This window comes from Delphinapterus leucas, chromosome 11 (assembly GCF_059928025.1).
Source record: "Delphinapterus leucas isolate spDelLeu-1000000601 "Yukka" chromosome 11, BTC_Dleu_Yukka2, whole genome shotgun sequence".
Classification (NCBI taxonomy): Eukaryota; Metazoa; Chordata; class Mammalia; order Artiodactyla; family Monodontidae; genus Delphinapterus; species Delphinapterus leucas.
Window position 1 is genome coordinate 95,054,558 of NC_143139.1, and position 26,170 is coordinate 95,080,727.

At 56.0% G+C, this 26,170-nt stretch overlaps 1 protein-coding gene across 2 annotated transcripts; it reads right to left on the minus strand.

The window, feature by feature from the left end:
• Positions 1-47: 47 nt before the first annotated feature.
• Positions 48-26,170, minus strand: RANGAP1 (Ran GTPase activating protein 1). 2 transcript variants are annotated; one of them, XM_022596791.3, is made up of 16 exons: positions 25,895-26,163; positions 23,686-23,835; positions 19,393-19,520; positions 16,499-16,558; positions 14,908-15,087; positions 12,575-12,709; positions 10,472-10,630; positions 9,246-9,359; positions 8,781-8,880; positions 8,611-8,695; positions 7,408-7,540; positions 6,282-6,401; positions 4,561-4,663; positions 3,524-3,612; positions 3,130-3,251; positions 48-1,071 (listed from the first exon to the last, which is right to left on the minus strand). In XM_022596791.3, exons 2-16 carry the CDS (start codon positions 23,795-23,797, stop codon positions 1,002-1,004), a joined length of 1,710 nt encoding a protein of 569 aa, XP_022452499.1. In that variant the 5' UTR covers positions 23,798-23,835; positions 25,895-26,163; the 3' UTR covers positions 48-1,001. The 2 variants fall into 2 exon arrangements, with proteins under 2 accessions (XP_022452499.1, XP_089777496.1); XM_089921370.1 differs by lacking the exon at positions 48-1,071 and adding an exon at positions 1,078-2,011 and having other exon boundaries at positions 25,895-26,170.

Below are 26,170 nucleotides of genomic sequence, written 5' to 3' on the forward strand. Positions count from 1 at the left end.
GCCTTGAGAACAGCCCACTTTAGGTGAAAAGCTTCTCAAGTCTCCGCTGCTGCTACACATGACTTTATTTGTGAAGCCCCGGGCACAGCCCAGACACACAAAGAGCATGAAAGGAAGCACAGGTGTCACAGGGCATGCCCAGCCCCCACCCGGCCCCTGCCCCAGATCCTTAAGGGTGCCCAAGATGCAGCTCAGGCATCAGTGGGCCCTGGCCCTGCCCCCCCAGGCTGGAGAACAGGTTTGGGCCTGCCCAGATGCCCCCTCCAGCTCAGCACGCAGGCCTGTCACAGACACTTCCGCAGCCAGAGAAGGGCCCACTGGGCACAGAGCCGGCACCGTCCAGGCAAGTCCAGCTCCTAGACCCTAGCGTCTGCCCACTGGCTTCTCTTCCTGTCCACACGGTGTGGGTGCCAGGGTCTTGCCCTCTGCTCGCGGCCCCACGCACAGCAGTCTCTGGCCCTCGGGCTGAGGGCTCAGCACAGCGTGGGTGGATGGTAGGAAAAGTGGCGGCTGCGGGACCGGGACTTGGCGACAGGAAGCAGAAGCAGCCATCGGGTGAGCAGCCCCAGGCAGGGCAGGAAACACCCAGCCACAACACGGAGGGAACAGCACACGGACAGCGACACCCCAGGCTTTGGCGCAGCCCCAGAGGATCAGGAAGGCAAGGTGGGTGGGGACAGCCACCAGGGCCTGGCGCCTGCAGCACAGATCAGCAGAGCGTCCTCAGATGGCGGTGACTTTAATGGCAGAGCAGCCTGCAGCCCTTCCGCCTGGGGGCCAGCTCCCCTCCAGCGGGACCAGGGCCAGTCCAGCAGGGAGACGTTAAAAATCCGAACCCCGACACGAAGCACACACCTGCACATACGCCGCACCAACACACGTACTCAGGAGACACGACACACGCGACAAAGACCCTCCCTGCTGCTGGCCAGAGTCCTTCCTCTGAGTCCCTTCCCAAGGCACCGGTCCAGGCCGAGGGATGGGGAGAGACCAGATAGCGTCTAGACCTTGTAGAGCGTCTGCAGTAGATTGTGGCGGGCAAAGGAGCAGGATTCCAGGGCGCCATTGGGCCTGCGGGGAAAGAAGGGTCACCAGGTGGGGCAGGCACCTCTGGGGGCCAGGAAGCTCAGGCTACATCAGGGCCAGTTTCCCACCTGTGAAGATGGAGTGGGGGCCGTTTCTGAGGTCAAAATATACACCCGACTCCGTCGTTCTCATTTTCACAGTGACTTTGCAAGGGAGACGGTAGCTTCCACCTTCTGCAGGTGGGGGTAGGTGGGGCTAAGAGGGGCGGGTGATACACCCGAGGCCACATGGCCTAGAGCTGGCCAGAATACAGGCCCGCCGAGCCGGCAGGGAACCTGGGCCTCTGCTCTCCACCAGACAGGCTCTCCGAGGCCTCTCCAGTGTGCACAGGGCCAGGGAGCCCTCAGCAGCCACTAGTGCACATGTAAGAGTGGACCACAGGAGTCCCACCTGGGCCCCTACGAGTAACAGGTTACCATCAAGATCATTAGTCTCACTGCAGAGAAAGAAACTGGTGAAAGATGCTCAGGGGGATGGGTGAGCCTGTGGTGCAGCCAGGGCCGAAGCCCACAGACACCTTACCTGGTCCCGTCCGGGCTTGGATCCCAGACCACTGGGCTGGGACTTGAGGGAAGGGGGCATGCATATCACTCCACCGTCGCTCAGTCACCCCCAAGGCCTGGGGGCAGCTCTTACCAAGCCCCCCTCTTTTAAAGTGGAATAGACTGAGGCCTGCACTGGAAGGCAGGCAACAAGCCAGGAGGAGGCAGCCTGTCAACTGACCATCAAGGGCGAGGGTGTCCATGCCCAGCCCAAGGGCCACACAGGGGATGATGGGAATGCAGAGCGAACAGTCCCAACCAGGGGTTGGAAGGAGACAGAGGGAGCTGGGCTTCATCAGGGGTTGGCAGGCGGGGGCTACGGCCACCACGTGGGGACACCCCAGACAGCCTGAGCGAAGGCCCACAGGTTGAGGCAACATCTCCTGCAGAGGGAACAGGTGTGGGGAGAGTGCACCTTGCTGCGGGGAGGCCAGGCTGCAGGCAGCACGAGATCCAGGACCAGGGTTTGGACTTGCCCTGGACTCCGGCAGAGGAGCAGCTGCAGTGCAAGGGGCGGTTTGGGTGGGGGGAGTGTGGTGGCAGAGAGGGGGGCAGACACGGCAAGGGAGTCAGGCCCAACTAAGGAGGCGCTGCTATGCACACGGAACTAAGAGATGTCAGGTGGCAAAGAGGCCGAAGTGCCAACTAGTTCCTGGGGGACCGGCGCATGCTCCTCACCCCCCACCCCAGGCGGGCTGCCCCACGACACTTCGTCCCACGCTCTAAGCACCCTGACTGATGGTCTGGACCCGCCAGTGTTACATGTCCCCCAGGGTGCGGGCACCTCCTTTCTCCTACACCCCCTCCCACTTTCCCCCAAGGCGCTGGATTCACCGCCAGTGTGGCTGGTCACAGCTCTAGGAGACCACCTCACCCACCCCTTGGTTGGGCAAATGGGGAGACTGAGGCCTGGGGATGGCCGGACGTCAGCTGGGGGCCACACAGGGCCTCAGTGAGGATGGGGACAAGCCTCCCAACCCGCCCCTGATGGGCCCTGAGGTCTGGAGGCTCCTTTTTACTCGACTGTGGCCAGCGCCCCACCTTTCCCAGGACGCTCCAGGAGGAGGCCAAGGTTTCGTGTGTCTGGGCACTTGGCGTCCCCAGGAGAGGGGCCTGCGGCTGTGGAAGGCCGAGTGGGCAGACCCCTTTGGCCTAGGTAGCTGAGGGAATGAACACAGAACTGCTCCCAGAGACGCTGCCGGGTACAGGACCTGGGTCAGCAGCGCGACTGTGGGCCAACACCTCCTTTGACCCGGAGCTCGCTTCCTCGTCTGCAAGATGGGGCCAGTGCACATCCCCTGTCTCTCTCAGGGAGACACTGTCCCCGAGCCCTGTGTCCTCAGCTGGGCACAGGGGTGGTGAGACTCAAACACAGATGCCGAGAGCCCGAGAGGTGTGAGGGCCTCTGACACGCCCCAGTCACCAGGCCAGGGAAGCCTCAGCTGACCAGAGACCTGCACGCGTGGCCACCGGCTGCGTGAGCTGACGAGGGCACACTCACTTGGTCACGAATGCCAGCAGCAGAGGGGCAAGGGCCTTGGGGAAGTACTCCTGCTGCACCATGTGATTCAATGCCATCAGGGGGCCGTACAGGTTGGCAATGGCCTTGATCTTGTCTTCACTCTGCAAGGGGAACACACAGCAGAAGGCAGGGTGAGCTTCAAAAGGTCACCTGGGGGACCCCAGGTCTCTACCACCTGGCCCCTGCTGACAGCCCCACGGCCAAGGTCAAGCTGAATCCTAAATCCTGTCACGAAGGCCGAGGCTGCTTAAGCAGACCCAGGCCTGGGGCCAGTGTGGGTGACAGGCCCCGGCAGGACTTGAGGTGCGGGATGATGCAGCCTCTGGTGCACCCCCGCCCCCCCTCCCCGGGGCCCGCACTCCTTCCAGCGCACCTTGAGCAGCCCCATGTGGATGAGGAGCCTGGTGAGGAAGGCATTGGAGTTGAAGGAGGATGAGCTGAAGGCCTTCTTCATCAAGGTATCTGCAAGGCAGAAGCAGCAAAGAGGCCTAAGGGCCCGCAGCCCCTGAGCACACAGGCTGGGCCCTGTCTCCTGCGCTCATCAGGAGGTGAACACGGCGGGTGGGATGTGGACACAGGTGGCAGACTGAGGGGACAGCTAGCACCAGGCGAAGGGCTCAACCTGCCAGCTGTGATACCTTGGCCCTTCTCTGTCCTGGCCTCACAGATAAGATGGGCTTGGGCAGAGATTAAGTGAGGCAGGTCACCGCTGGGGGAGGTTTCAGCCATTCTGGGGGTGGGGGAGGGGGAATGGATGGGAAGGGATGGGGGGAGGCAAGGCCAAGGGCCCGCAGGGACCGCCTGGGCCCCTGCTTCCGAGCGAGGCTGTTCTGGGAAACCGAATTCAGGTAACCCGTTCCCACAAACGCCCACGGTGAGGCGGGGCTCTCAGGGAGCAGACATGGAGACTCCCACCCCCACCCCACCCAGCCTCCCCTCCCATGGACCCTCCCGTCTCAGTGTCACCCACAACCCTGGAGAAAGCCTCCCAAGTGTTTCCACTCCCTTCTACCCTTTCCCTCCCCCCTCTGCCTGGCCCAACCTGGCCACACTAGAGATCCTGGGAAGCCTTGGGAAAGATGCGGGGAAAGCAGGGGGACCTCCAGGTGGAGGGGACTGTGTGTGCACAGGCTCAGAGGTGGGGACAAGGGCTCAGCTCTCATCACCCCTCCTCCGAGAGGTCCGACCTTCCTGCGGTGGGCGCCACCTGGCCCGAGTTCTCACCGTATAGAACTGTATGGCTTTGGGAAAGGCCTCAGTTTCCCCAACTGCAAAAAGCAGAGAGGCGAGCACCCGGCCGGCTCTAAGGCAAGAACCCAGTGGAAGAGCAGGTGAGAGGAGAATGTTCCGACCCGAGCCCCGGGGGCAGCGAAAGGCAGGAGCCATCTGGGCCCCACCCACCCCACGTACCTACTGCATCCTGCACCGCCGACCTCACTGTGGCTTCGTCCTTGAACACGGAGGACACCTTCAGGAAGGCAGAGACCACCTTCTCCGGATCAGATGTGTCCGTCTGAGGACACAGGAGACAACGGCTGGTCACCAGGGCTGAGAGCCCCAGGGCCTTGGCACACAGTGGGGATGTGCCTGTGGCTAGAGGAGGCCTTGGCAAGAAATGGGCCTTCAATAGGCAAGGACAGGTCCTGCCTCGCCCCACGCTGTCTCCTCAGAGCCTGGCATGGGCCCGGCCACAGCAGGTGTGCACACACACTTGAGAGAATTCACGTTCAAAATCATTATCCCTGTGACCCGGCGATCCCCTTCCTGCAATCTAACCTGACGAAATAATCCAGAATGCACACGATACTTAACACGCAAGGAAACTGACCTCAATTTCCCTGACGACGGAGAAAAGTGGAAAGAATGTGAATCCACAGAAACAGTGGATGGCTTAAGTGCTGCATCCACTCACTGAGATAAAGGGCACGAGAAGAGTTTTACTGACACAGGAAAATGATGAATGGTATTAAGTGAAAAGGTGGGCCACAGGGAGGTTTGCATCATATAATCTCATTTATCATGGGGGAAAAAAATAAGAGTACAGAAAAATACAAACAGGAGATAAAAAGCAAAAATATCAAGCCAGCTCTGCGAGTGGCCCCTTTTATTTCTCTGCATAGACATACCTCAGAGATACTGCGGGTTTGGCTCCAGACCACAGCAATAAAGCAAATACCGCAACAAAGCGAGTCATGTGAATTTTTTGGTATCCTAGTGCATTATTTAAGTCTGTTAAGTGTGCAACAGCATCAAGTCTAAAAAAGCCACATACATGATTTAAAAAGCACTGTATTACTAAAACATGCTAACTGTCATCTGAGCCTTCAGCAAGTCATAATCTTTTTGTTGGTGGAGGGTATGAAATACTGTGAGAATTACCAAAATGTGACGTTATCTAGAGACATAAAGTGAGCAAATGCTATTGGAACAAGGGCACCAATAGACATGCTCGACACAGGGAAGCCACAAACCTTCAATTTGCAAAAAACGCAGTAACCGTGAAGCACAATAAAACAAGACGTGCCTGTTTTTATCATTTAACCTCTTTAAGCCTCAGTTTTCTCGCCTGTAAAATAAGAGTGGAAGGGTCTACACTCTGGGTTGCCAAGAAGGTTAGATAAAATCATGCCCAAGTATTCAGAGCAGCAGCCAGCAGACAGGAGGTGCTCGATAACTGTCTCCGAATGAACACGAACAAGTGAGGCTGGAGCAAGAACGCAAGTAGACTGGGACCTGCACAGGGGCCGGGGGCGGGACAGCTGTTCTAGAAGCAGCTGGTCCTACAGAACACACAGAGGGAAGCCTAGGTGTGTGTGCTCACATGAGAGTCCTGGGAAGATTCCCGAATTCCAGTCATCACTGAGGTGCCACAGGCTTACCCTTCCTCGCAGCCCAAGTGTGTTCGCAGTGGGCGCAGACATCTGCAACCACTGGTCACACCCATTTACACGTGTGTGTGTGTGTGTGTGTGTGTGTGTGTGTGTGTCTTACAAAAAAACAACACGTGGTAGTCCCCGCCCCCCACATCGACAGTGCCCCGCCCCCCCAAATCCCGTGCTCTGCCTGAACCTTTGCTCTGGCAGCTCCTGAAGCCAAGGCCGGAGCAGGTCTGGTGTCGGAAGCGCTGTTACCTGTTGGGCTATCAGCACGGAACTCTTGGGCCCGAGGCGCAGCAGCTTCTCCGGGGAGGGGAAGGCCAGGAAGGTGGAGACGTCTGCAGGAGGCGGGGAGGACAGGACAGGAGCTGGTTCCTGGGGGACAGGTGGCACAGGTGGCTCTGTAGAGGTCCAGATCCAGACTCCTTACCCAGAACATATGCCCCTCATGCAGGCCAGTCAAGGCTCAGAGTCCAGAATTCCCCAAAGTTCCCCAAGGGTGGGGTGCCCACATTTGCTGGCCCTGGTCGGCTCCTTGTGTAAGAGCCTCTGGGGTCGGGGCAAGCCACCTCCCTCAGACTCCAAGAGCCTGGTGCAGCCAAATGGATCCTCGCCATGACGTGTGATGCTGCAGAAACGACTCCAGGGCTAAAGTGGCCTCACCAGGAACTAGAGCCTCAGCCCGGGTAAGCACTGCTGGCGAGCACCAGAAGTGCCCAAAGAACTAAAGACGCCCAGCCATTTATGGAACTGCTTCCATAAAACTGGACAATCAGCCAAATTCAACAGCTGCTGAATCTGTCCAACCCAAAGTCCTCCCGAAGCTTTATCTGGGAACCTCTGAGGGAACAGACGTGGCAGCCCTGAGTCCACCAGCCTCCCGGCCAGGAAAGGAACACCAAGTGTCCAAGCTGAGTCACCGAGCCAGCCAGTCTCTGGAATGGGGGCCATCCTTATGGGTCACCAAGATGGGTAGGAAAAAAACTTCTAGTTACGCTTGTTTTTTACCCTGTTCTTTTAGAAATACTTATATACCCCCAGCACAGTGGGAAATCCACGTATAACTTTACAGTTGGCCCTCTGTATCCGCAGACTCAACCAGCTGAGGGTCCTGCAGCACCGCAGTATACAGTTACTGACTGCGTGTAATGTAGCAGCGTCACGTGTGTTATAATTTATAGATGAATAAACACATCTAGACTGAGGTACATACAAATACAACTACGTTGGAATGATTTCCTCTTTCCACAAAGAGTGTGCAGTCAAAACTAGTTTGCAGTCACTGCGTAAGAGGATCCCACACCCATGACCCCCGTGAAAAACGTCTCAAGATTTCACGCTCGGGGGACCAGGGCTCTGATGTGGCAACCACGGGACTCACCCCACCGTCAGGATCCAGCATCTTCCTGGACGGTGTGGTTGGCCGCTCCCTTCGCTCTCCCGGCTGTGGCTCCTCCTCCTCGTCCTCATCCTCGTCCTCGTCCTCATCCTCGTCATCCTCACCCTCATCGTCACTGCAGAGGACAGGGTTGGCTAAAGCAGACCCTCCCTGCCCAGTGGCCCACAATGGCTCTGAGAACCCAAAGGCCCCAGCTGGGCAGGAGCCTGCACAGGGCGAGGGGCGCAGCTGCCGCCAGGGTGGGGACACGTAGAGTCACCAGGGAGCCCATCCCTCCTTGCTCATCACCCAGGGAAGCCCACGCTGCAGACAAGGAAGACCTCGATCTCGTCCCTGTCCCAAAGGAACCCACGGCCCCACTGGGGAGACAGAGAAGATGAAGAACACCGCCTGTCACAGCTGGGGCCCAGGGCCTGGCAGGAATACTGCCCAGGCTGAGACGCCCGGGACTGTGCTACCCACATCTCGCTGACCACAGGAAGCTATGGTTAAGGGCGAGGGAGGGGGCTGCCCTGCCTCTGAGGAAGGCTGTTCCATGTCCTCTGGACTGGGAGCCCCTTGAGCCCACCTTGGCATAGCTCCTAGCAGCGGCACTGGGCCTGGCCCTGAGGGACACAACCGACGACCTGACAAGTGAATGAAGCCAACGCAGAGACTGGAGAGGCAGGCGGAGATGGGTGCTGAGGGCTGAACCAACTCCCATCCCGATCGAGGAGGCAGCCCCCCACCACCCCACCCCCGGCCTCCGCGAACCCAGGAAGCCCCACTCGCCTGCGTCAATCTCCTCCTACAGTCAAGCTCTAAGGCTGGTTTCAGGAACAATGCCGAGCCCCCCCGACCACTACCCACGCGTCACTACGTCACTGCTGCCCCACCTTGCCCGTCACATCACCTTGATGATCGAAGGTCATCCCTTCAGAGGCCTCCCCAACTCACCCACTCCAAAGGATGACCGATCTCAGCCCCCATTTGTCCCTTTGCTAAACATGTGATAACTTGATTATTCCGTCTCACTCCTTGATCCCTCGCCCGTGGCAACGAGGTCTCGTGAGTCAGAAACCTTGGCTGTCTTACTGTCATATCCCTAATGCCCAACACAGTGCCTGGCACATCACAGGGACTCAACCAACGTTTACTGAATGAATAAAAGTAGTAACAAAGGAGCCACTGATCCAGATTCCCTACCTGAGGGACGCCAGCACCTTGGCCATGTTGAAGCCATCCAGCACTTCCTGGAGCTGCTCACAGCCTTCTTCTCCCAGGGTGTTGCCTGCTCGCAGGGGAGGGAACAGAGGGTCAGGACAGGGGCTGGGGCCCACCCAGCAGGCCTGGGCCGAGGCCACCACCCCTATTACCATTGAGGTCCAGTTTCTCCAGCTCCACCTTGTCAGCCACGGCCTCAGCAACAGACAGAGCAGCATCTCTCTGGATTTCACCGAATGACAAGTTCAGCTCCTAGAAAATAATGGGAAGGGGTAGAGACAGATGATGCAAACACGGGCCGGGAGGCCTGCCACTACCCTGAAGCCTCCGTTTCCCCCTAGTTAGTGTGCAGTATACTTCTACTATATGGCAATGACCCGCACCACTCTCCTCCTCCTTTCTGAAAAATGAGAGACTGCAGCTCAAGAGGGGTGAAGAGACTTGCACGGAGTCACAGGCGGAGGGTGTAGAAGAAGTGGGCTATCAACCCAGGCCACCTGCCTTTGAAGGCTACAACCCTGCCACCTCCCCCCACAGCTGCTCTGCCCGCGCAGCTGTCACCCCGAGCGTGGGGGAGCCTGGACCCCGGAGGGAGGAGGCAGCCAGCCAGCCAGCACCTTCAGCTTCGGCAGGCCCCCGTGGACGGCGTCTGCGATGGCGACGGCGCCCTTGGAGCGCACCAGGCAGTCCCCGAAGTTGATCACCTCCACCTGCCGCAAGGCCTTCAGCGTCTGCGGGAAGTGAGGACCAGGGTGAGGGCCCTCCTCGAGCTGGTGCCACACCCCATATTGGTCATCACACCCTGTCCCTCCTGTATCCAGTCTGGGGCACTCATCAGCTTTCTTGCTGCCCCCACGTGGCCTCCTGGCCTCCGGCTAAGCCCCCTTCGTGGCTCCCTGTTACTCACGGGAGCACGTCTCAAGGAGTCAGCAAGGCCACAAGGTCTTGCCTTCCCCCTCCAGCTCCTCCAGCCCTCCAACACACCTCGAACCCTGGCCTGTTCACACCAGGCCCAATGGAGCACGGCTCCTGCCATCTCTGGGCCTCCCCACGTGCTGCTGACCCCTCTGCCTGAAACACCCCTCCCGCCCTCCTTGTCCAGACAAAGTCCACTTGTCCTGGAGAACTTGGCCAAAATGTGACCTCCTCCAGGAAGCCTGCCCTGCGTCTGACTGGAGCTTCCTGTGTGCTCCCCAACCCTTGCACACGTCTCTGCTAACACCCCACGGCAGGCCTACTAGACTCCTGTGGGGTCACGGGACACCCAGCCAGCCACTGTGCTCACGGCCCTGTGCTGTTGCCGATTAGCTACTTCCTCCCCTCCTCGAATTAGGGCTCCTTGAAGGCAGAGTCTTTTGACTCAACTCTGTGTGGCTTGCACTTAGTACAGGGATGGGCGCTAGACAGGGGCTCAATCAACAGCTGACAAAAGAATCAGCGAGGAAACAGGCTGAAGCAGCCTCCAAGTGGCCTCTGAGAACAAAACCAGCGCCGACAGCCAGGGCTGCACGAAGGCAGCTTAGGATGTGGTGGTACGGACATGCAGAGCTGCCCAAAAGGGCACAGGCCAGCTCGTGACACACGCCCCGCTCTGGAGATGTTCACACGGCTGAACCCATGGGATACACACCAGGTGGGCGGGAGGAGGAAGAGTTCACACGGCTGAACCCATGGGATACACACCAGGTGGGCGGGAGGAGGGAGAGTTCACACGGCTGAACCCATGGGATACACACCAGGTGGGCGGGAGGAGGGAGAGCAGCCCCCTGCTGATGGTCCACCACAAAGGCAGCGGCCAGACCCAGTCTCCAGGGCCGGCTCTGGCCCGGCCGCACCCCCTCACCTTGGCCATGGCCACGGCACCCTTCTCGGTGAAGGTGTTGTCGTTCAGGTTGATGACCCGCAGCAGGGGGTTGATGGCGAAAGCCTGGGCCAGGGCAGTGACACCGGGGTGATTGATCCCGTTCTGCGGCATGTGGACCTCCTCCAGAGTCCCGATGATCTGCGAGGAGCAGGAGGGAGACAGGTGGGCCCCCGAGGAAGGGGGACAGCCCCAGGCAGGAAGGCAGCACTACATCAGACACCAGAGGGACCTGCCCGTTTGGGGCCCGTTCGGGGCATGACCGCTTCCGCCTCTCCACAACTTCACAAGGGAGACCGACCTGAGATTAGGATCACCACTAGCTAAGAGATGACCAGGCATCAGAGGGGCTACGTAACCTGCCCAGGGTCACACAGCTCTGAGCACAGGTGTCTTCGTCTGGTACCTTCTGCACTGTGGGGACCCTGGGCTCTGGCCTGACAGTCAGCCCTGGCTCTACTCTATATAACATAGCTCTGCTTGGCCTTTCTCTCTTGGGGCCCTACTGCCTTGTTTGCACAATATGACTGGCATCCCACACACCACCTCCTTTTCTGGGGGCGAGAAGGGTCTTTCGTCTCTCACTCTGGCTTTGGACGCCTCCCTTTCTCTGCCTGGAACTTTGTCTCCTTATGTTGTTGGCACTTTCTTGACAGGCCGACTCCTCATGCATTCAGCAGCTCTCATTTTGGATGCCTCCTCCCCCCAGGGAGACCTCCTGGATCAACCCCCCAGCACAATCCAGGGCTCTTCCTCTCTGCCCCCAGAGCACCTCATCCTTCCTCTGTCATGGCGCTCATCACTCTGGAGTAGCGAAGCCACCTTCTCGTCTGCACCCCAACAGCCCCCAAGAGCTCAAGGAGAGGCCCACGTCCCAGTCGCCACTGCTACCCGGGACTGAGGACAGGCGGGCATAACTCTGTACCCAGGCACCTTCTGTTGTCTCTGGGCGCCCAGCACAGCGTGGGGGTTCACAAATAAATACAGGCAGCCCAACTGAGGCACATTCCAAGTCAGGGCCTCTTAATATTTTCTGTGCCATGGACCCGTCGGGCAATCTGGGAAAGCCCCAGGGCTCCCCTCCTCAGGATGATTTTAAATTTTAAGTTAAATTATATAGAATAACAAATTCATTCGGAAGACAATTATCAAAATATTAAGAGAAGCTGCCCAAATGTGTGCTGTGGTAATATATGTACCTCTTAAGGCAATGAATAACAAGACCTAGGTGTACCATCACTGTGATCTTAATGTATGAGAAACAAAATTTCTATCTATCTCTAACAGCTATCACTGGACAGGAAAGTATCTGATTTCTCCTGGTAACAAAGTTACAGGAATTTCTAAAGCTGCTGAGGTTTACTGTCTATATTCACAGTGGAAGGTAATACTGTATTTAACTCTGGTAGTGATAACAATCATGCAATTTCCCCCCAGCCATGTTCAAAGACTCCCTGAATTCTACCCACAGACCAGTGGGATCCCATGGACCCAAGTTAAGCGGCCCCCGCTTCTAAGAGCACCGAGGACGCCTGCTGAAGGCCTGGCACGACAACGATGTACCCCGTCCCAGCACATGGAGGACAGCGACCAAGGGAAGGGGTGCAGAGAGGGCGTAATCTTTAATGTCACCATGTCTATGAGGTGACCAGGCCACTCCAGCTACAGAGGAAGAGGCAGAAGCCCCTTGCAGCCAGGGGTCCAGTAAGACACAAGGCCATTCTCCCCTGCAACGTCCACTCTCTTGAGGCAGGTGGAGTGCCGGAAGCAGCAGGACCACGGGGGATGCTGCTGTGGCCTGAGCATGGTTAATGCTGCTAGAATATCGTCTGCCAAAGGAAATGCTTAAATTAAGAGAAGTAGGAGACAGACCCCCAATTTCCTAGCCCATGGGGCAGGTGCAGCCCTCTCACTAGCAGAGACTCAGCAGTGTCCTGGGCCCACTGGGAGGAGTGAGGGCAAAGCAGAGGGAGCAGCGGGGACAAGGACACCCAGGGGCGTCTCATCCAGCCGCGGCTCCTGCTCCCGCCCTCCCCGCTGGCTCAAGGGCAAGTCTGATGGGCTCCACGGGCAGAAACCACTCACCCCAAAAGCCTCTGCTAAGGCAGTGGCTCCGTCGTTCTCCAGACGATTTCTGCCAGCCACGAAGACCTTCAGGGCCAGCGGCTTGCCTTGGGCACTGGACTTCCGATGACACTCAGTCAGAGCTGCTGCCAGGATCTGGGGGGGAAAGGCAAGGGGCCCGGGCCTAAGGCAGGAGGCCCTGGTTTTCAACAAGCCATGAAACCCAAGGGTGTGGACACGGGGGCGAAGAGCTGCTCAGCAGCACAGCGGTCATGCCTCACCCACACCCAGCACCCTGCAGGGACAAGGGCTTTGACATCCACCACTGTGTCTGCATGTCTCGTCACCCCATGGGGTTTAGCCCCACAGCAGAGATGGGGAGCCTGAACCCAGGAGAAGGGAGACACCAACACTGAGTGGCCAACCTTAAGACAGGTCCTGGGGAAGGGGCCTCACAGCTCGCTTTACTGTCAGAAGCCCTCTGTCAGGTGGGGACCATCGCGATTCCCACTCTCCAGCTGAAGAAGCTCAGGCTCAGAGAGCGACAGAAACTCTCCTACATTCACTAAGCAAGTGGCAGACTCTGCACAGAACCCAGATCTTCCAGCATCTCTTCCACGCTCCACGATGCCTAACGGGAGCCAGCCGAGGACAGCAGGGCCCCGCCGCACCCATCTGACACACGCCCGTGCTCAGTCCAGCCACACGGCAGGGGCTCAGCTGCTGGGGGTGAAACCCTAAAATCTGGTTTGCCCTGACCTTGGGGTGGTGCCAGGAGGTAGCCTCTCTCCCGTGACACCAACAGAGCAGGAGTTTAAAAATGTTGTCGGTTGCTAGGTTGGAACTGGAGAGACCAGGGTAAATAAGACATCGAAGATTCAGGGGAAGTGCAGCAGAAGAGAGATAACGTTTAGAGCACCTACTAGGTCTGGAGCACTCTCGGCAAAGGTACTTTCACGCCTTGTTTCAACCTGAAAACGGGCCTGGGAGGCAGGTGGAACTGGCCTTACTCTATGACAAGGAAGCCGAGGCTCAGGGGGAGGCACATGAACTGGCTGAGCTCCCAGAGCAAATACGCGGAGGAGCTGTGACCGGCAGCTGGGTCAGTTTGCCTGCACGCAGCTCTGTTCTTGGGGCACATACAGGACACGGGACACCACCAGCCTGACTCCGTGATGGTGGTGGGTCACGCGTGTGCTCAGGGCAGAGAGCGCCAACTTCTGCTGTAGACCAGCCTCAAGGAATCTTTGCAGAGGTGGCTCTCCCAGCACATCCCACTCTGGGCTGGGCTGGACCTGTCTTCGGTGCTGATGCAAACATTTTTATGTCTTAACACATACAGCCTATTGCCCCCTAGACTGGAGGAGCGCTGGCTGAGATGGGTGCACGAGCGTGACCTGCCCTCCCTCCTGCGGGCAGGAGACAGGGCATCTGCAGGGGTGGCCCCTCTGGCTCCTCAGCCTGGGCCACCGCAAGCATCACGTAGGTGGCTTCTCTTGCTGCTCTGACCAGCCGTGTGGATGCAGGTTCAAATCCCACATCCATCCCATGCTAGGTACATCATCTGGGGTGCTCAACCCAACATCGCTAAGCTCAAGTGTAGTTATCTGAAAACATGGGGACAGCGTCACCCACCTTTCAGTAAGGGCGAGAGAATTAAGGTAACACATCTTCAAAGAGACAATGTCTCCGTTCGCTGTCTGTTCCTATGTCCTGGCCCTTTGCTCCTTTTGGTCAGAACGTGAGGGAAGGAGGATGGGTGCTCAGCCTTTCTAGAATCTAGGCCTAAAGCAGCCAGAATGGACCAAGAAGAGAATAAACAGGGCTGGCCTCCCTAGGTGCCTTTCTACATGGACCAGCCTGACTTGCTGGCAGGATGGGGGAGGCACCCTGGGCAAGGTCCTAGCCAGGAACAAAGGTGAGCTGTGCCCAGGCCTCCCAGAGTGGTTTCTCTTTCTGGGCTCCCTCTCCCACGTGCACACGCCAGGCCTTACATGGCTCTGCCAGCTGTTCTGAGGGCACAGCAGGTCTAGTGATGCCCAAGCCCTGCATTCTGCAGAGCCAGGAGGTCGGAGCACTATGCAATACTGCCTATGTGTTGCCAAGGCAACACAAGAACTGAGGATGGTTGCTTGGCAACCCCACACTCACAGATTCCATCTCCTCTCCCCACTGGCCACAGGCTGCTGCCTTTGAGGCCCTTCTCCTTTGAAGAGAAAAACAACAGGCCAACCATCCCAGACGGTGGGTGGCCAAGGGCACATACTTCAGAAGGACACAAATGTAGCAGGGGACTGGGCAGGGAGGGAGGCGGAGGACAATGGGGATGCGGGGAAGGGGGCTGCCGCACCCACCTTGCCGCCACCGACGCCCATGCCACAGTTGTTGAGCTTGAGTTCGTGCAGGGTGAAGCAGGTGGAGCTCTTGAGCAGGGCCTCAAAGCCTCGCACGCCGTCGGGCCCAAACGCGTTGTCACTCAGGTCCAGCTCCACCAGCTGGGCCCCAGCTGTGATGAGTCCCTCCCCGAGTGAGATCTGGGCACAGAGGGAGCTCATGTCCGTTTCACAGACACGGACCAGGTGCTGCGTCTATGCCAGGCCCCCCCTGCCCTCAGGGGGCACCCAGGCTGGTGGGGAACTGGCAGAGACACAGACCATTTCATTATAGAGCTGATCATGTTATATCAGATTGAAAACCCTGCAGAGGGCTCTTAAATCACCCAAATCAATTTATTTAACCTGCCCTCTAACCCCAGCCTCCCCTGGTTCTCGTCCATCCTTTGAGGCTGGTATCTAACTGGAGCAGCTCTCCAGGGGCTTCCTAAATCCCCCACCCAGGGAGCCCGTCCTCCAGGGCCTCCATGGGGACACCTGTCGCAACCTGTATGACCCTTAACTGTCTGCCGGACTGAACTGCTTTGGAAATGAGGTTGGTGCCCAGGCATCTCAGGAGCACCAGTGCCGGCTATATAAATGGAGGCCTGAGAAGGCAGCGCCGGCACATGGACAATCGTGCCAACAACTGACCACGAACCTCGCCCCAAGGACACTCTGGGCTAGGAGGATACACTGAGAGGCTGCCCGCTGCCAGCCCCACCCCCTTCCCTTGAGCCATGTTCTGTCCTGTGACCCCTCCTATCCCTCCCACAAGTGTGCCTGTGCACACACAGGCTGGGAGCTCCACCCAAGAGGAGGTGAGCCCCAGGAATGGGGAAATGGAAAACAGGCAGAGGGAAGCCACCCACGATGAGAACCAAAGCAAAAAGAATGGTATCAAATGTAAAATAGATAGCTAGTGGAAAGCAGCCGCATAACACAGGGAGATCAGCTCGGTGCTCTGTGACCACCTAGAGGGGTGGGATAGGGAGGGAGGGTGGGTGGGAGGGAGAAGCAAGAGGGAGGAGATATGGGGATATATGTATATGTATAACTGATTCACTTTGTTATAAAGTAGAAACTAACACACCATTGTAAACAATTATACTCCAATAAAGATGTTAAAAAATAAAAAAAGAGTGGTATCGGAGAAAGGGAAGGGCCGGAGGGAGACGGGACAGCCAAGACAGCCTGTGTGCAGAATGAGGTCGAGAGGGACCACAGGGTGCAGGGGAGGGAGGGGCCAGGACGAGAGGGGTAATCACGTAGGGAGTAAGATCCATGCTGCTTGCGGGCGAAACCACTAAGCTCAAGAGTGAACCCTGGGAAGTGTCTGCTGTACTTCCTGTCACCGGGCCGCCCGGTCTCACAGGGACTCTGAGTCATCACTTCCTGGCTCCTGCTCGTCAGGACACAGGCGGAGGTTGTGCTCGCCTGGCTGCCTTTTCAGCATCTCAGGCACCCACAGGGCACTCAGTCTCCGGAAAGAAGAGGCCGTGAGAAAAAGTCCTGGGAAGTGCTAAAGGGGTCCCTGCAGCCGGAGGCACGAGCAGAGGCCCCATTCACTCACCAGGGCAGGTGGGATCTCAGACCGCAGCCTTCCCGTGAACATGTCGCTCCAGTGGCATCGCTTTGGAAAGAGGAAGAAAAGAGTTAGCTGAAACCCTTGGAGGTGGCCTTCGGGCAGCCCCTTGTCTCCATAGACTTGGATTACTGAGCACAAGACTGCTGAATTTGGGTGAAAAGTGGGACCAGCTCTGACCGAAGCTAATAGGACCTGGCAGCCCCTAAGGACCATGGGGGAATCAGCAGAAGTGTCAGGAAAACGTGCCATCTGTCCAACCCTCTGGTTCTCCAAGAGGGAAATCAGGCTGAGAGGGAAGGGACTGGCCCCAGGCCCGCTGGCAGGGCAGTGGCAGGACCCGGACCAAGACACTAGACTCTTGGCCCAGTACTCCTCTCCAGTGCTAGTTTCCCACACTCTGTGGGCCACAGCGACATGATTTTGGGTGGTGGAGGAACAGGAAAGGAAACAATACAGGATCCAGCAGTGAGGAAGTTAATCTTTTTTTTTAAATTAATTTATTTATCTTTTTTTGGGCTGCATTGGGTCTTTGTTGCCGCGCGCGGGCTTTCTCTAGTTGCAGCGAACGGGGGCTACTCTTGTGTTGCGGTGCATGGGCTTCTCAACGTGGTGGCTTCTCTTGTTGCGGTGCGCGGGCTTCAGTAGTTGTGGCACATGGGCTTAGTTGCTTCGCATGTGGGATCTTTCAGGACCAGGGCTCGAACCCGTATCCCCTGCATTTGCAGGCGGATTCTTTTTTTTTTCTTTTTTTTCCTTTTTTTTTTTGCGGTACGCGGGCCTCTCACTGCTGTGGCCTCTCCCGTTGCAGAGCACAGGTTCCGGACGCGCAGGCTCAGCGGCCATGGCTCACAGGACCAGCCGCTCCGCGGCATGTGGGATCCTCCCGGACCGGGACACGAACCCACATCCCCTGCATCGGCAGGCGGACTCTCAACCACTGCGCCACCAGGAAAGCCCTGCAGGCGGATTCTTAATAACTGTGCCACCAGGGAAGTCCCGGAAGTTACTCTCTTTTCAAGTCTCTTTTCAACCCTCCTGACCACCTCTAGAAGGAAGGCTCGGTTTGGGGCTGGTGGGTCTCACCCACCTCCCCACTTCCAGCTCATCTGCCTTTCTAACGAAGGGAGAGCAGGCTTCAGGCTCAGAGTCTCTGGATGGCAATGGCCTCAAACTAGAATTTAGTAACACTCTTTTATTTCCTTTATGGTAAGGGATGCCATTTTCCAGTTATAGAAGGGATCATGTTTGCTTTTATATTACTTCAAAATGAGCTGATTTAAAGGAAATATTAGGTAAATGTCACAAAGGTAGTGGCCACGTGACTGGGTCATGTATCATGCTGGCCAGCAGAGTTGAGGCTCCAAGCACACAGCCCTACCCTCTAACTCTGGTTGCTGTGTCCATCAAAATATCAACTCTGGCAGCTCTAGCCTTTCCTGGGCCAAACCTGGAAATGATGGGACACAAGATAAGCAACTTTCCCCTGAAACCCAGTCCTTACAATGTATGAACTAAACCCAACCTTAAGTACAAGAGAAGCCGATTTTTGCAGGAGAATTCTCACATCCTCCAATAATGCAAATCACTAACATACCGAGAGGCATTCTATATGGGTCTGCTCAGTGAGTCACACCTGCACACAGGTGCGCAGGGTCAGAACAGGTAGCCACAGTCTGAGCCCCTCCCAACAGACAGTGGCATCTCATCCTGAAGCTTCCCCAACCCAACTCTGATGGGCTGAGGTCAGCATGGGGCTCTGGAGCACAAGGCTGGCTTCTAGTCCTGACTTAGCTGATGCAGGCCTGCCACTCCCTGTCTCTGACCCCTTGTATCTTATCTTTGAAATAGGCTTTAGGCCTCAATGATCTCCAAGTGGGCAGCAGAGCAGTCAAGAGACTGGGATGGTATCTGGGCTGCAATCCTGAGATGTGTGACCCTGGGCCACACTTTCCTCATCTGTCAAGACCTAACTTGTGCACGTGCTGCAAGAGTGGAAATAGCAACTTATCTCGCATCAGTACTGTGGCCAGAACAGCACCGGTGTCAAGGGCAGCTCTGGCCCTGCCGCTGCTCCCACCCTGGGCTCCTTCCAGCACTGAAGCAGGCTTGAGACACGACATGGGGCGATTCCAGGCCCTGGGTCTACACAGGGTGACAAGATGCATGTGGTATTCTCGCGGCTCAAGCTCTCTCACTACATGAGCCTGCATGTGGCCACCATGGCAACATCTCAGGGAGGAAAAACTTCTTTGCATAAAGGAGCCCAGTCTCAGAGCTGAGTCCAATGCAAGGCCTCATAATGCAGCAAATAAGGTGGTGGCGCTGGGGCTTGAACCCAGGTCCTTGGATGCCAAAGCTCAGCTGCTGCGGCCTCCATGCCCAGGCCACCTCTCCTCCGTTCCTGTCCTTCACAGGTCACTGAGGAGAGCTGAGTTCTTTCATAGGAAAATGTCCCAGCTTATGATCAGGACAGGAGGCCCTGGGCAGGAGAGCAGAGACAGTCCTGACTTGGCTGTCTGTTAACCTGACCGTGATCTTCCTGAGGGAAACAAACATCAAGGGTCACTCTGACAACGAGCTCGGGGCGCTCCCTGGACAAATCCGCTCCGTTTCCTCTCATGGCCCAGGCCCTGTACGCCTCCCCTTTCAGAAAGCACAGCTGTGCCACGGAAGGCGCATCCGACTTGGAAACGGGAATATGGCTCAGCCACTGACCAGTGGCAAGATCCTGGGCTGTTTCCTCAGCTCCCCTGAGCCTCAGTTCCCTTAACTCACAAAATGGACTTGAGTCGCCTTAAGGGTTAATGACATCGGCCGTGGGGCTGTGAGTGGAGGCTTGTCCCCAACCAGTCTGGGCCTACTCGCCCTGCAGACCTCACCTTCAACTCCGACTTCTTCTCCAAGGCCTTGGCGATGACCCTGGCTGCTTCCACGCCCACCGTGTTGCCCTCCAGGCGCAAGGCCTCTAAGCCGTCGAAATCTTCAATCTCCTTAATCACGTCTTTGGCTGCCCAGGACCAAAAAAACAGAACCTTAGACTTCTGGAGCCACAAACGGCAGAGGCAGGAGCTGAGGCCCAGCGACTACCTCGTCACTCACAACTCCAAGGGCTACGGTGCACCTACTGGGTGCCAGACCCTGGCTCACCAGGGAGACTTGGACCGGCTCACAGTCTAGCAGGGGACATGGCTACAGAGAAAATCCCTCTCTAATGAGTGTTAAAACAAGGCAGGTATGAAAGGCTTGGGAGGCAAAGGGAAAAGAGGAACTGGCTGGTTTGGGTGAAGAAGGTGCTAGGCACACCTTGTGGGTTGTGTGTGTGTAGCCTGCCAAGAAGGGGAGTACACCAGGCCAAGCAGGGAAACGGCACAAGTCAGAGGTCAGCAGGCACGATGGCACACGTGCTTTCATGGTGAAATGACTCGCGTGTGGGGTGCTCACTACTGTCCTGTTTCATTATGATGAAAAATTCCATACAACCTAAATGTCCATCAGCAGAGGACAGGTTAACTCACTGGGATACGTGACATAAATAGTTACACTGATGTCCTTATGAATGGCGACACAGGTGATTACCTGACTTGGAAAATAATCATGTTATAGTGGTAAGTGAAAAATTAGGTTATCCAGTGGTGTTTGGTCTGATCACACTTTTAAAATGTTGTATGCATTCTCTCTCACACGCACACACTGAGGTCCAGAAACCAAATGTTAAAGGGGTTATTTCCAGGTGGTGGGATTCTGAGTGAATCTGTGTTTTTCCAGCACCTGCTCAATATATTCTCAATGCATCAGGTTAGAAAGCAGCTTTTAAAGTATCTGTAATTATGATCTCAATTATTTTAAGAAAAAAAAGAGGAACTCAGCTATGTGTTTAGAAGAAAAACAAAAGACCAGAAAAAATGCATGAAAATTAAAAGTAGTCATATCCCTGGGCTGTGTTATCATGAAGATATGGTTCTTTTTCCGTCTTTCGATGCTTCCATATTCTATAATGAGCATGTATTAATTTCACAATCTGAAAAAAGCACGCAGCTTACACGAAAGACAAATCTAGTTTGGCTGGCACAGGACGGAGCGGGTGACGTGGTAGGGAAGAGACAGAGGAGTGTGAGAGAAGAGAAGAACACACAACCGGAGGGTTGTCGGAAAGCTTGTGACTTGCAGCCCATAAGGGGCTCCCTGAGAAGCCTCCACACGGGCCTCCCTCCCCTCGCCTCCCGTGCAGCAGCACTTCCTCAGAAACCCTTGCTACTGGCCAACAACCGGGCTTCACAGCCTCTGATGTCTCACGTGCAGCCTGCTACAATTTTACACTCAGCTGAATAGTTACTTTTTTTCTTTTTTTTTTAGTTCCCCCGACCAGGAGTTGAACCCACCCAGGCCCTCAGCAGTGAAAACGAGGAGGCCAACCAGGGAACTCCCGTGACTTGATCATTATACCATCTTCCTTACTGGGTCATGAGTTTGTGAAGAAAGGGACTCGCTTTGCCTCTGCTCACTACCACCACATCTAAAGGTAGTTACTGTTGGGTCTAGTCTACAGCTGAGTGAACTGAGACACAGAGAGAGTATGGAAATACCTACTAAGGTCACACGGACAGATGGCAGTGACCAGCACTCGTTTCACAACAAGAAAGACTGGACAGGTATGAGACTCCCATTTTCTAGTAAGGAAAGCTGAGGCTCCAAGGAATGAAACCACTCTGCCCAGGAGTTCAGGGAAAACGGCAGAGCTGAGCTTCAGACTGGTTTTCCAAAACTGAACCTACGTGCTGCTCCCCAAAGCCTTGCTTCTGCACAACCAAGGACTTCATGCAGGGCCCTGGTGGAGAAGTCCCTGAACCTCTCTCCATACTCTGGAGCTGCAATTCCAGAGCTCCAGGTGCCCAGGCCTCCCCTGCAGCTGGCACTTGGGGCAAGGGCTGGCATGGCCTCTCAGCCCTTTGGAAGATTTGCTCCAAAACGAAGTCCCCCTAACATCCAGGGAATGGCCAGGTCACCAGGAGAAAAGATGGCTGCTCAAGGGAATGTTTATACCGTTCTTAGAAGGAAGGCAACAGAGATGCCAGGGCCCCAAGGGGAGCCGTGTAAGTGACACAGGTACAGAGATCCGAAGGTACTGCGCTTGCCACAAGTTTAGCCTGGGGAGAGTCACAAGTACAGAGTGAGCGTGGAAGGAAAAGCACCAAGATGGGAAGAGCAGGTACAGGAGAGGGTGGGGGTCACAGTTGAGTTGCCCCTCTCACTTGATATTCAACCCACACCTCTGTTTAAACTCAAAAACAGGTGAGGGATGGGCCCCAACCATCCCTGAATAACCACCGACTGTCATGAGGCTGCATGGAAGGGATCTGTCTTTTCAGCCTCTACTGCCTCACAAAGTAACAAGTTCCAGGTACTCTGCTATGTAAGGCAGCAAGAACCTTCTCTGATCCTTAAATGACTTAGTAGGGAGAGAAAAGGCCCTTGTTCTAATCATCAGCTTCACGGCCTCCCCTCACAGGCCCCTGCCCTCCCTGCCCTCCCTGGACCTCACCCGCTCACTCCCAGCCCCGACAGAGGCCCTTTCCGGGCCCACGATTAGGCCACCAGGCACCTCAGTACAGCATTCAAGGGCCTCTGCCCTGGTGAGATGAGATTCTGACTTCTCTTCTCTCAAGCCCACCCTATGTGTCTCAGCTCCTGGGTCAACTCACGTGCAGTGCCCTTCAAACACCCACCTCATCCATAGAATGACTTCCTGTGCCCTCCTAAGCTAAAAGAGATCCCTTCCTCGACCTTACTTCCCAGAGCTTTCTCCTCATGTCTCTCCGAGCACGTTTCATCTTCTCCCTCCTGTTAGTTGTCTGGGTACCTCATTCCTATTCCAGGTAAGGAGCTCCTGAGACGCCATGGCTATAAGCTGGCCATCCCTGATGACCTCCAAAATGGGAGGCAGCATATCCAGCCTGAGCTAGTGAAGTCATTATGTGCATGGATTTTAGGACCAGACAAACCTGAACTTTCTTCCCAGCTCCACTACTTCTAGCTGGGCCTTAGGAATGTCCTATCACCTCCCTAAGCCTCAATTTCCCAATCGGCAATATGGGATGAAATCTACCTCAAGGCCTTTTGGGGTGATAAGTTGAGATACTCTTTGTATGGCACTTAAGGCTGCCTGACATAGTGTTAATGACAGCATTTAATAGCAAATTCATGTTTACTGAGCTGAGCTGAATATCTACTGAGAAATACCAGAACAGGGATTCAGCTGGACCTCTGATAAAATCCCAGCTCTGCTATTTACCAGCTGTATGACCTCGGGTAAGTTACTGAAGTCCCCCAAGCCCTTTTCTCCTTATTTATAAAATGGCAACATTTTTACCTCCCTCCCTCAGGGATGATGCAAGGATCAAAAGTGACAAAGCACAGGGAGAAACTCTAAATTTTAAGGCCCTACAGAGACATTAGGAACGTGCATCACCACACTTCCAGCAACCCAAGGACTCAAGCAGTCTCTGACCTGGCAGAGGGGAGCACGCCTGCCTGCACACCATGACAACCAGGCAAGTCCAGACCAGTTTCCCTGGTTGGGCCAGAACCTCAAGAGGCCTTACAAGTACTGACGTAGGTGCCTTTACTTCCAGATGCCAGGGTATTCAGGGTTGATCAGTGTCAGCCATGCCTTGGCCAGGGATGGTAAGACAGGGTCTGCCTTCCGACTCCTCGTTCTCTCCAGTCCTAATGCCTGTTCAGTCAGGAGCATCCATCCCTCTCCCAGGGCCCTTCAGCTGCATGGACTAGACCTCCCAAGAGGGCCTGGATTGTTGTTTTAATGCATCTGCATGAGGGCCTCAGCTCTGGGGAAGGTAACAACTATTCCCAGACCAGCTCTGGATCTTGGGGGTGAAGGTGGGGCTGGATCTGAAGTAAGAAGTCAGGGCTGTATCTCGGGACTGCCGCTAACTGTGGTCCCTCATTGCCTACCATCCCTTCCAAGAGATAAAGGGGCCCTTCCCACCTTGCCAGCCTGAGCTGTCACCAGCAGGGATGCCCACCGTGTGCTCATGGGCAAATCACCTTTGAGCCTCACTGTGCTAGGACAAATCGTGTGATAATGAAGCTAAACCGGCCTGACAAGTGGGAACAGTAAGCGCTCAATCGCTGGGCCAGTCCGCACGGGAACTCACCATCTTCTGCAGTGTTGAGTTTGAGGCTCTTGCCCTTGAAACTCAGCTGTCCCCCGGCCACCTGGGTTTTGGCTAGCGTCTCTGCCAGCTTGGCAATGTCTTCAGAGGCCATGCTGGCCACGCTGGTGGGCTCCCCTGGAAATCTGTAACCTGAGGAGGTCAAAGTTCATTAAGAGACAGGATTCTCCGGGTGCCTCCGGGTTGGGGAGGGCAAGGTAGGACATCAGCCATTTCAGCCACCTGACCCCACCTCCCCCTGCTAAGGAAATCCCAAGCCCTAAACCACTGGGAGAAATGAAAATAGCATTTGGGAAGGAACAGTTCTAAAAAGGTGGAGGTTTCAGCCTCTGAAGAGTTACCATCTGACTACAAGTCCTCCTCTGCCCAACTGCCCCAGCTGGGACACCAAGCAAAGCCATGTGAGTTGACTATTTCCTGGGTCCCCAGTGAATGGCAGTCAAGTCCCAGTCTCATGGCTACAAAGAGTCTACCCAAAGCACACACAGCTGCCTGATCATCTTGGCTGCTCTATGTTTGAGAGTCCCATTCCTCAAACAGGACATAGATGGCTATGGGATCCAGGTCATCCATCCCAAAGAATGCCCCACCACCTACGGTGGCATGACTCTGGGGGTGGGGCACGAGGGTCAGCCCACTGTACGTCTGGTTTCAGCCTTGGCCAGGAGACTGGACAGCCCATGGTGGCCAGACTTCAGGGGTCCCTAGGAGACCAGAAGTCTCTACACCACAACAGCCACCATCACAACAGACCAAGGACAGAGTTGCTGAAAAAAGGAGCTTCCAGCCTGGAGTTCAGCAGACTGGAGTTCAGCAGACTGGCAGAAAGCATCACTACATTTCCCCAAAGAGGAATGACAGGTAATCAGGGAAGAACGAGGATATGTAGTGTCTCAGATAGTGATAAGAAAAAAATAAACAGGGAAAGAGGTAAGGAGTTTTGTTGTTTTTCTTGGGGGAGGGCTGCCATCTAAAATAGAATGGTTAGAGAAGGTATTATTAATAAAAAACTAAAGACTTGAAGGATATCAGGGATTGGGTCATGCAGATATCTGGGGGAAGAGCATTCTTACAAAGGAAGCAGCAAATGCAAAGGTTCTTGTGGGGGAAGAGGGGTGATTCGAGGAAGTGCAAGGAGGCCAGCGGGGCGGGAGCACAGACAGGGAGGGAGAGAAGAGGTAAGAGATGAGGAAAGAGAGTCAACAAGAGGCCCGAGTCACAAAGGCCATTTTAAGAACTGTGGCTTTTACTCTGAGTGACAAAGAGAGCCATTGGAGGATTTCTAGCAGAAGAGAGACCGTGATCTGACGTATGTTTTGACAGGATCACTCTATCTGCTGCATGAGGCAGGGCATTTCGAAGCTACTCCAACAATGAATGAGGGGATGAAACTGAATATAAAATAGCCTCAACCCCCCCTACTTGAGTTATGGAATGGGACAATTTAAGGTTAGAAAAATGGTGGTGAGGCCTGCAGATGGAATGGAAACACAAAACTTCTCAGCTGAAAGAGGGTCCATTTCTCAGTCCAGTACATACACACACACACACACACACACACACACACACACACACAAACACACACCATCCACTATAAAGACTAGGAAATTGAAGCACACAGTGGTGAACTGATTGGTCCAAGGTCTGCAAAGGACCATCGGCAAAGCACAGACAAACGCAGATTTTCCTAGGTGCACATCCACGGCTCCTGCCAAGCGTCAGCAGAGACTCACGCTGGTCCGGGGCCTGCGGCGCCAGCCCAGGCCCTCCGCGGGTGTGGGCCTACTGGGAGGCGGCAGCGGGGGAGCGATGCGCGAGTACGGGCCGCAAATGACAGCCACGCTGTACGGGAACCCCATCCCGGATCCCAGGCAGTCGCGCACCGCCCCCAGATGACACCGACGCTAACAGGAGACGCCACTGCTGGCAGCTGCGGGCTGGGCGGCCAGGGTGGGCCTGACGCCCTCTCTAAACCTCAGTCTCCCCACTTGTGAAAAGGGCCAACGCCCCCCAACTCCCTCACTCCCACCCCCATCGCGCTCTGCCATCGAGGGCACAGGGGAGAAGGCGGAGGGGGCACGCACAGAGTGCTCGGGGGCACCACACCTTCCTCGTCCAGTTCCAGGGCCGCGCTGCCCCCCGCCCCAATCCCAGGCAGGTGACAAGAAAAGGAAAGGGACCCCGACCTTACCGTAAACAGGCGGCGCCGCCGCGTGGGGCGACCGGAGCGCGCACGTCGGTCCGGCGGGGCGGGGACTGACTTAGGGTCCGGGTCAGGTCAGGTGGGGGTCGCCGCCTCCAGTCCAGCGGCCCCGATGCCCAGCCCACTTGTCCGTCAACTCTCCGAGCGGTTCTCGCCGCTCGAGCCTCCAACACCACCTGCTCCCCGCACGGCGGCAGATGATGGCGGAGGAGGAGGATTTTGAAAGCCGGCAGTTTCTTTCCTTCGATTTGATTTGTTGGAGGC

Coding starts and splice junctions, on each gene's coding strand:
- RANGAP1 (XM_022596791.3), bottom strand. CDS start 23,797: ATGGCCTCTGAAGACATTGCCAAGCTGGCAGAGACGCTAGCCAAAACC. Junction 3,613..4,560: donor GGCGGTGCAGGATGCAGTAG/GTACGTGGGGTG, acceptor TCTGCCTTGCAG/ATACCTTGATGAAGAAGGCC. Junction 3,252..3,523: donor TCCACATGGGGCTGCTCAAG/GTGCGCTGGAAG, acceptor TTCCCCTTGCAG/AGTGAAGACAAGATCAAGGC.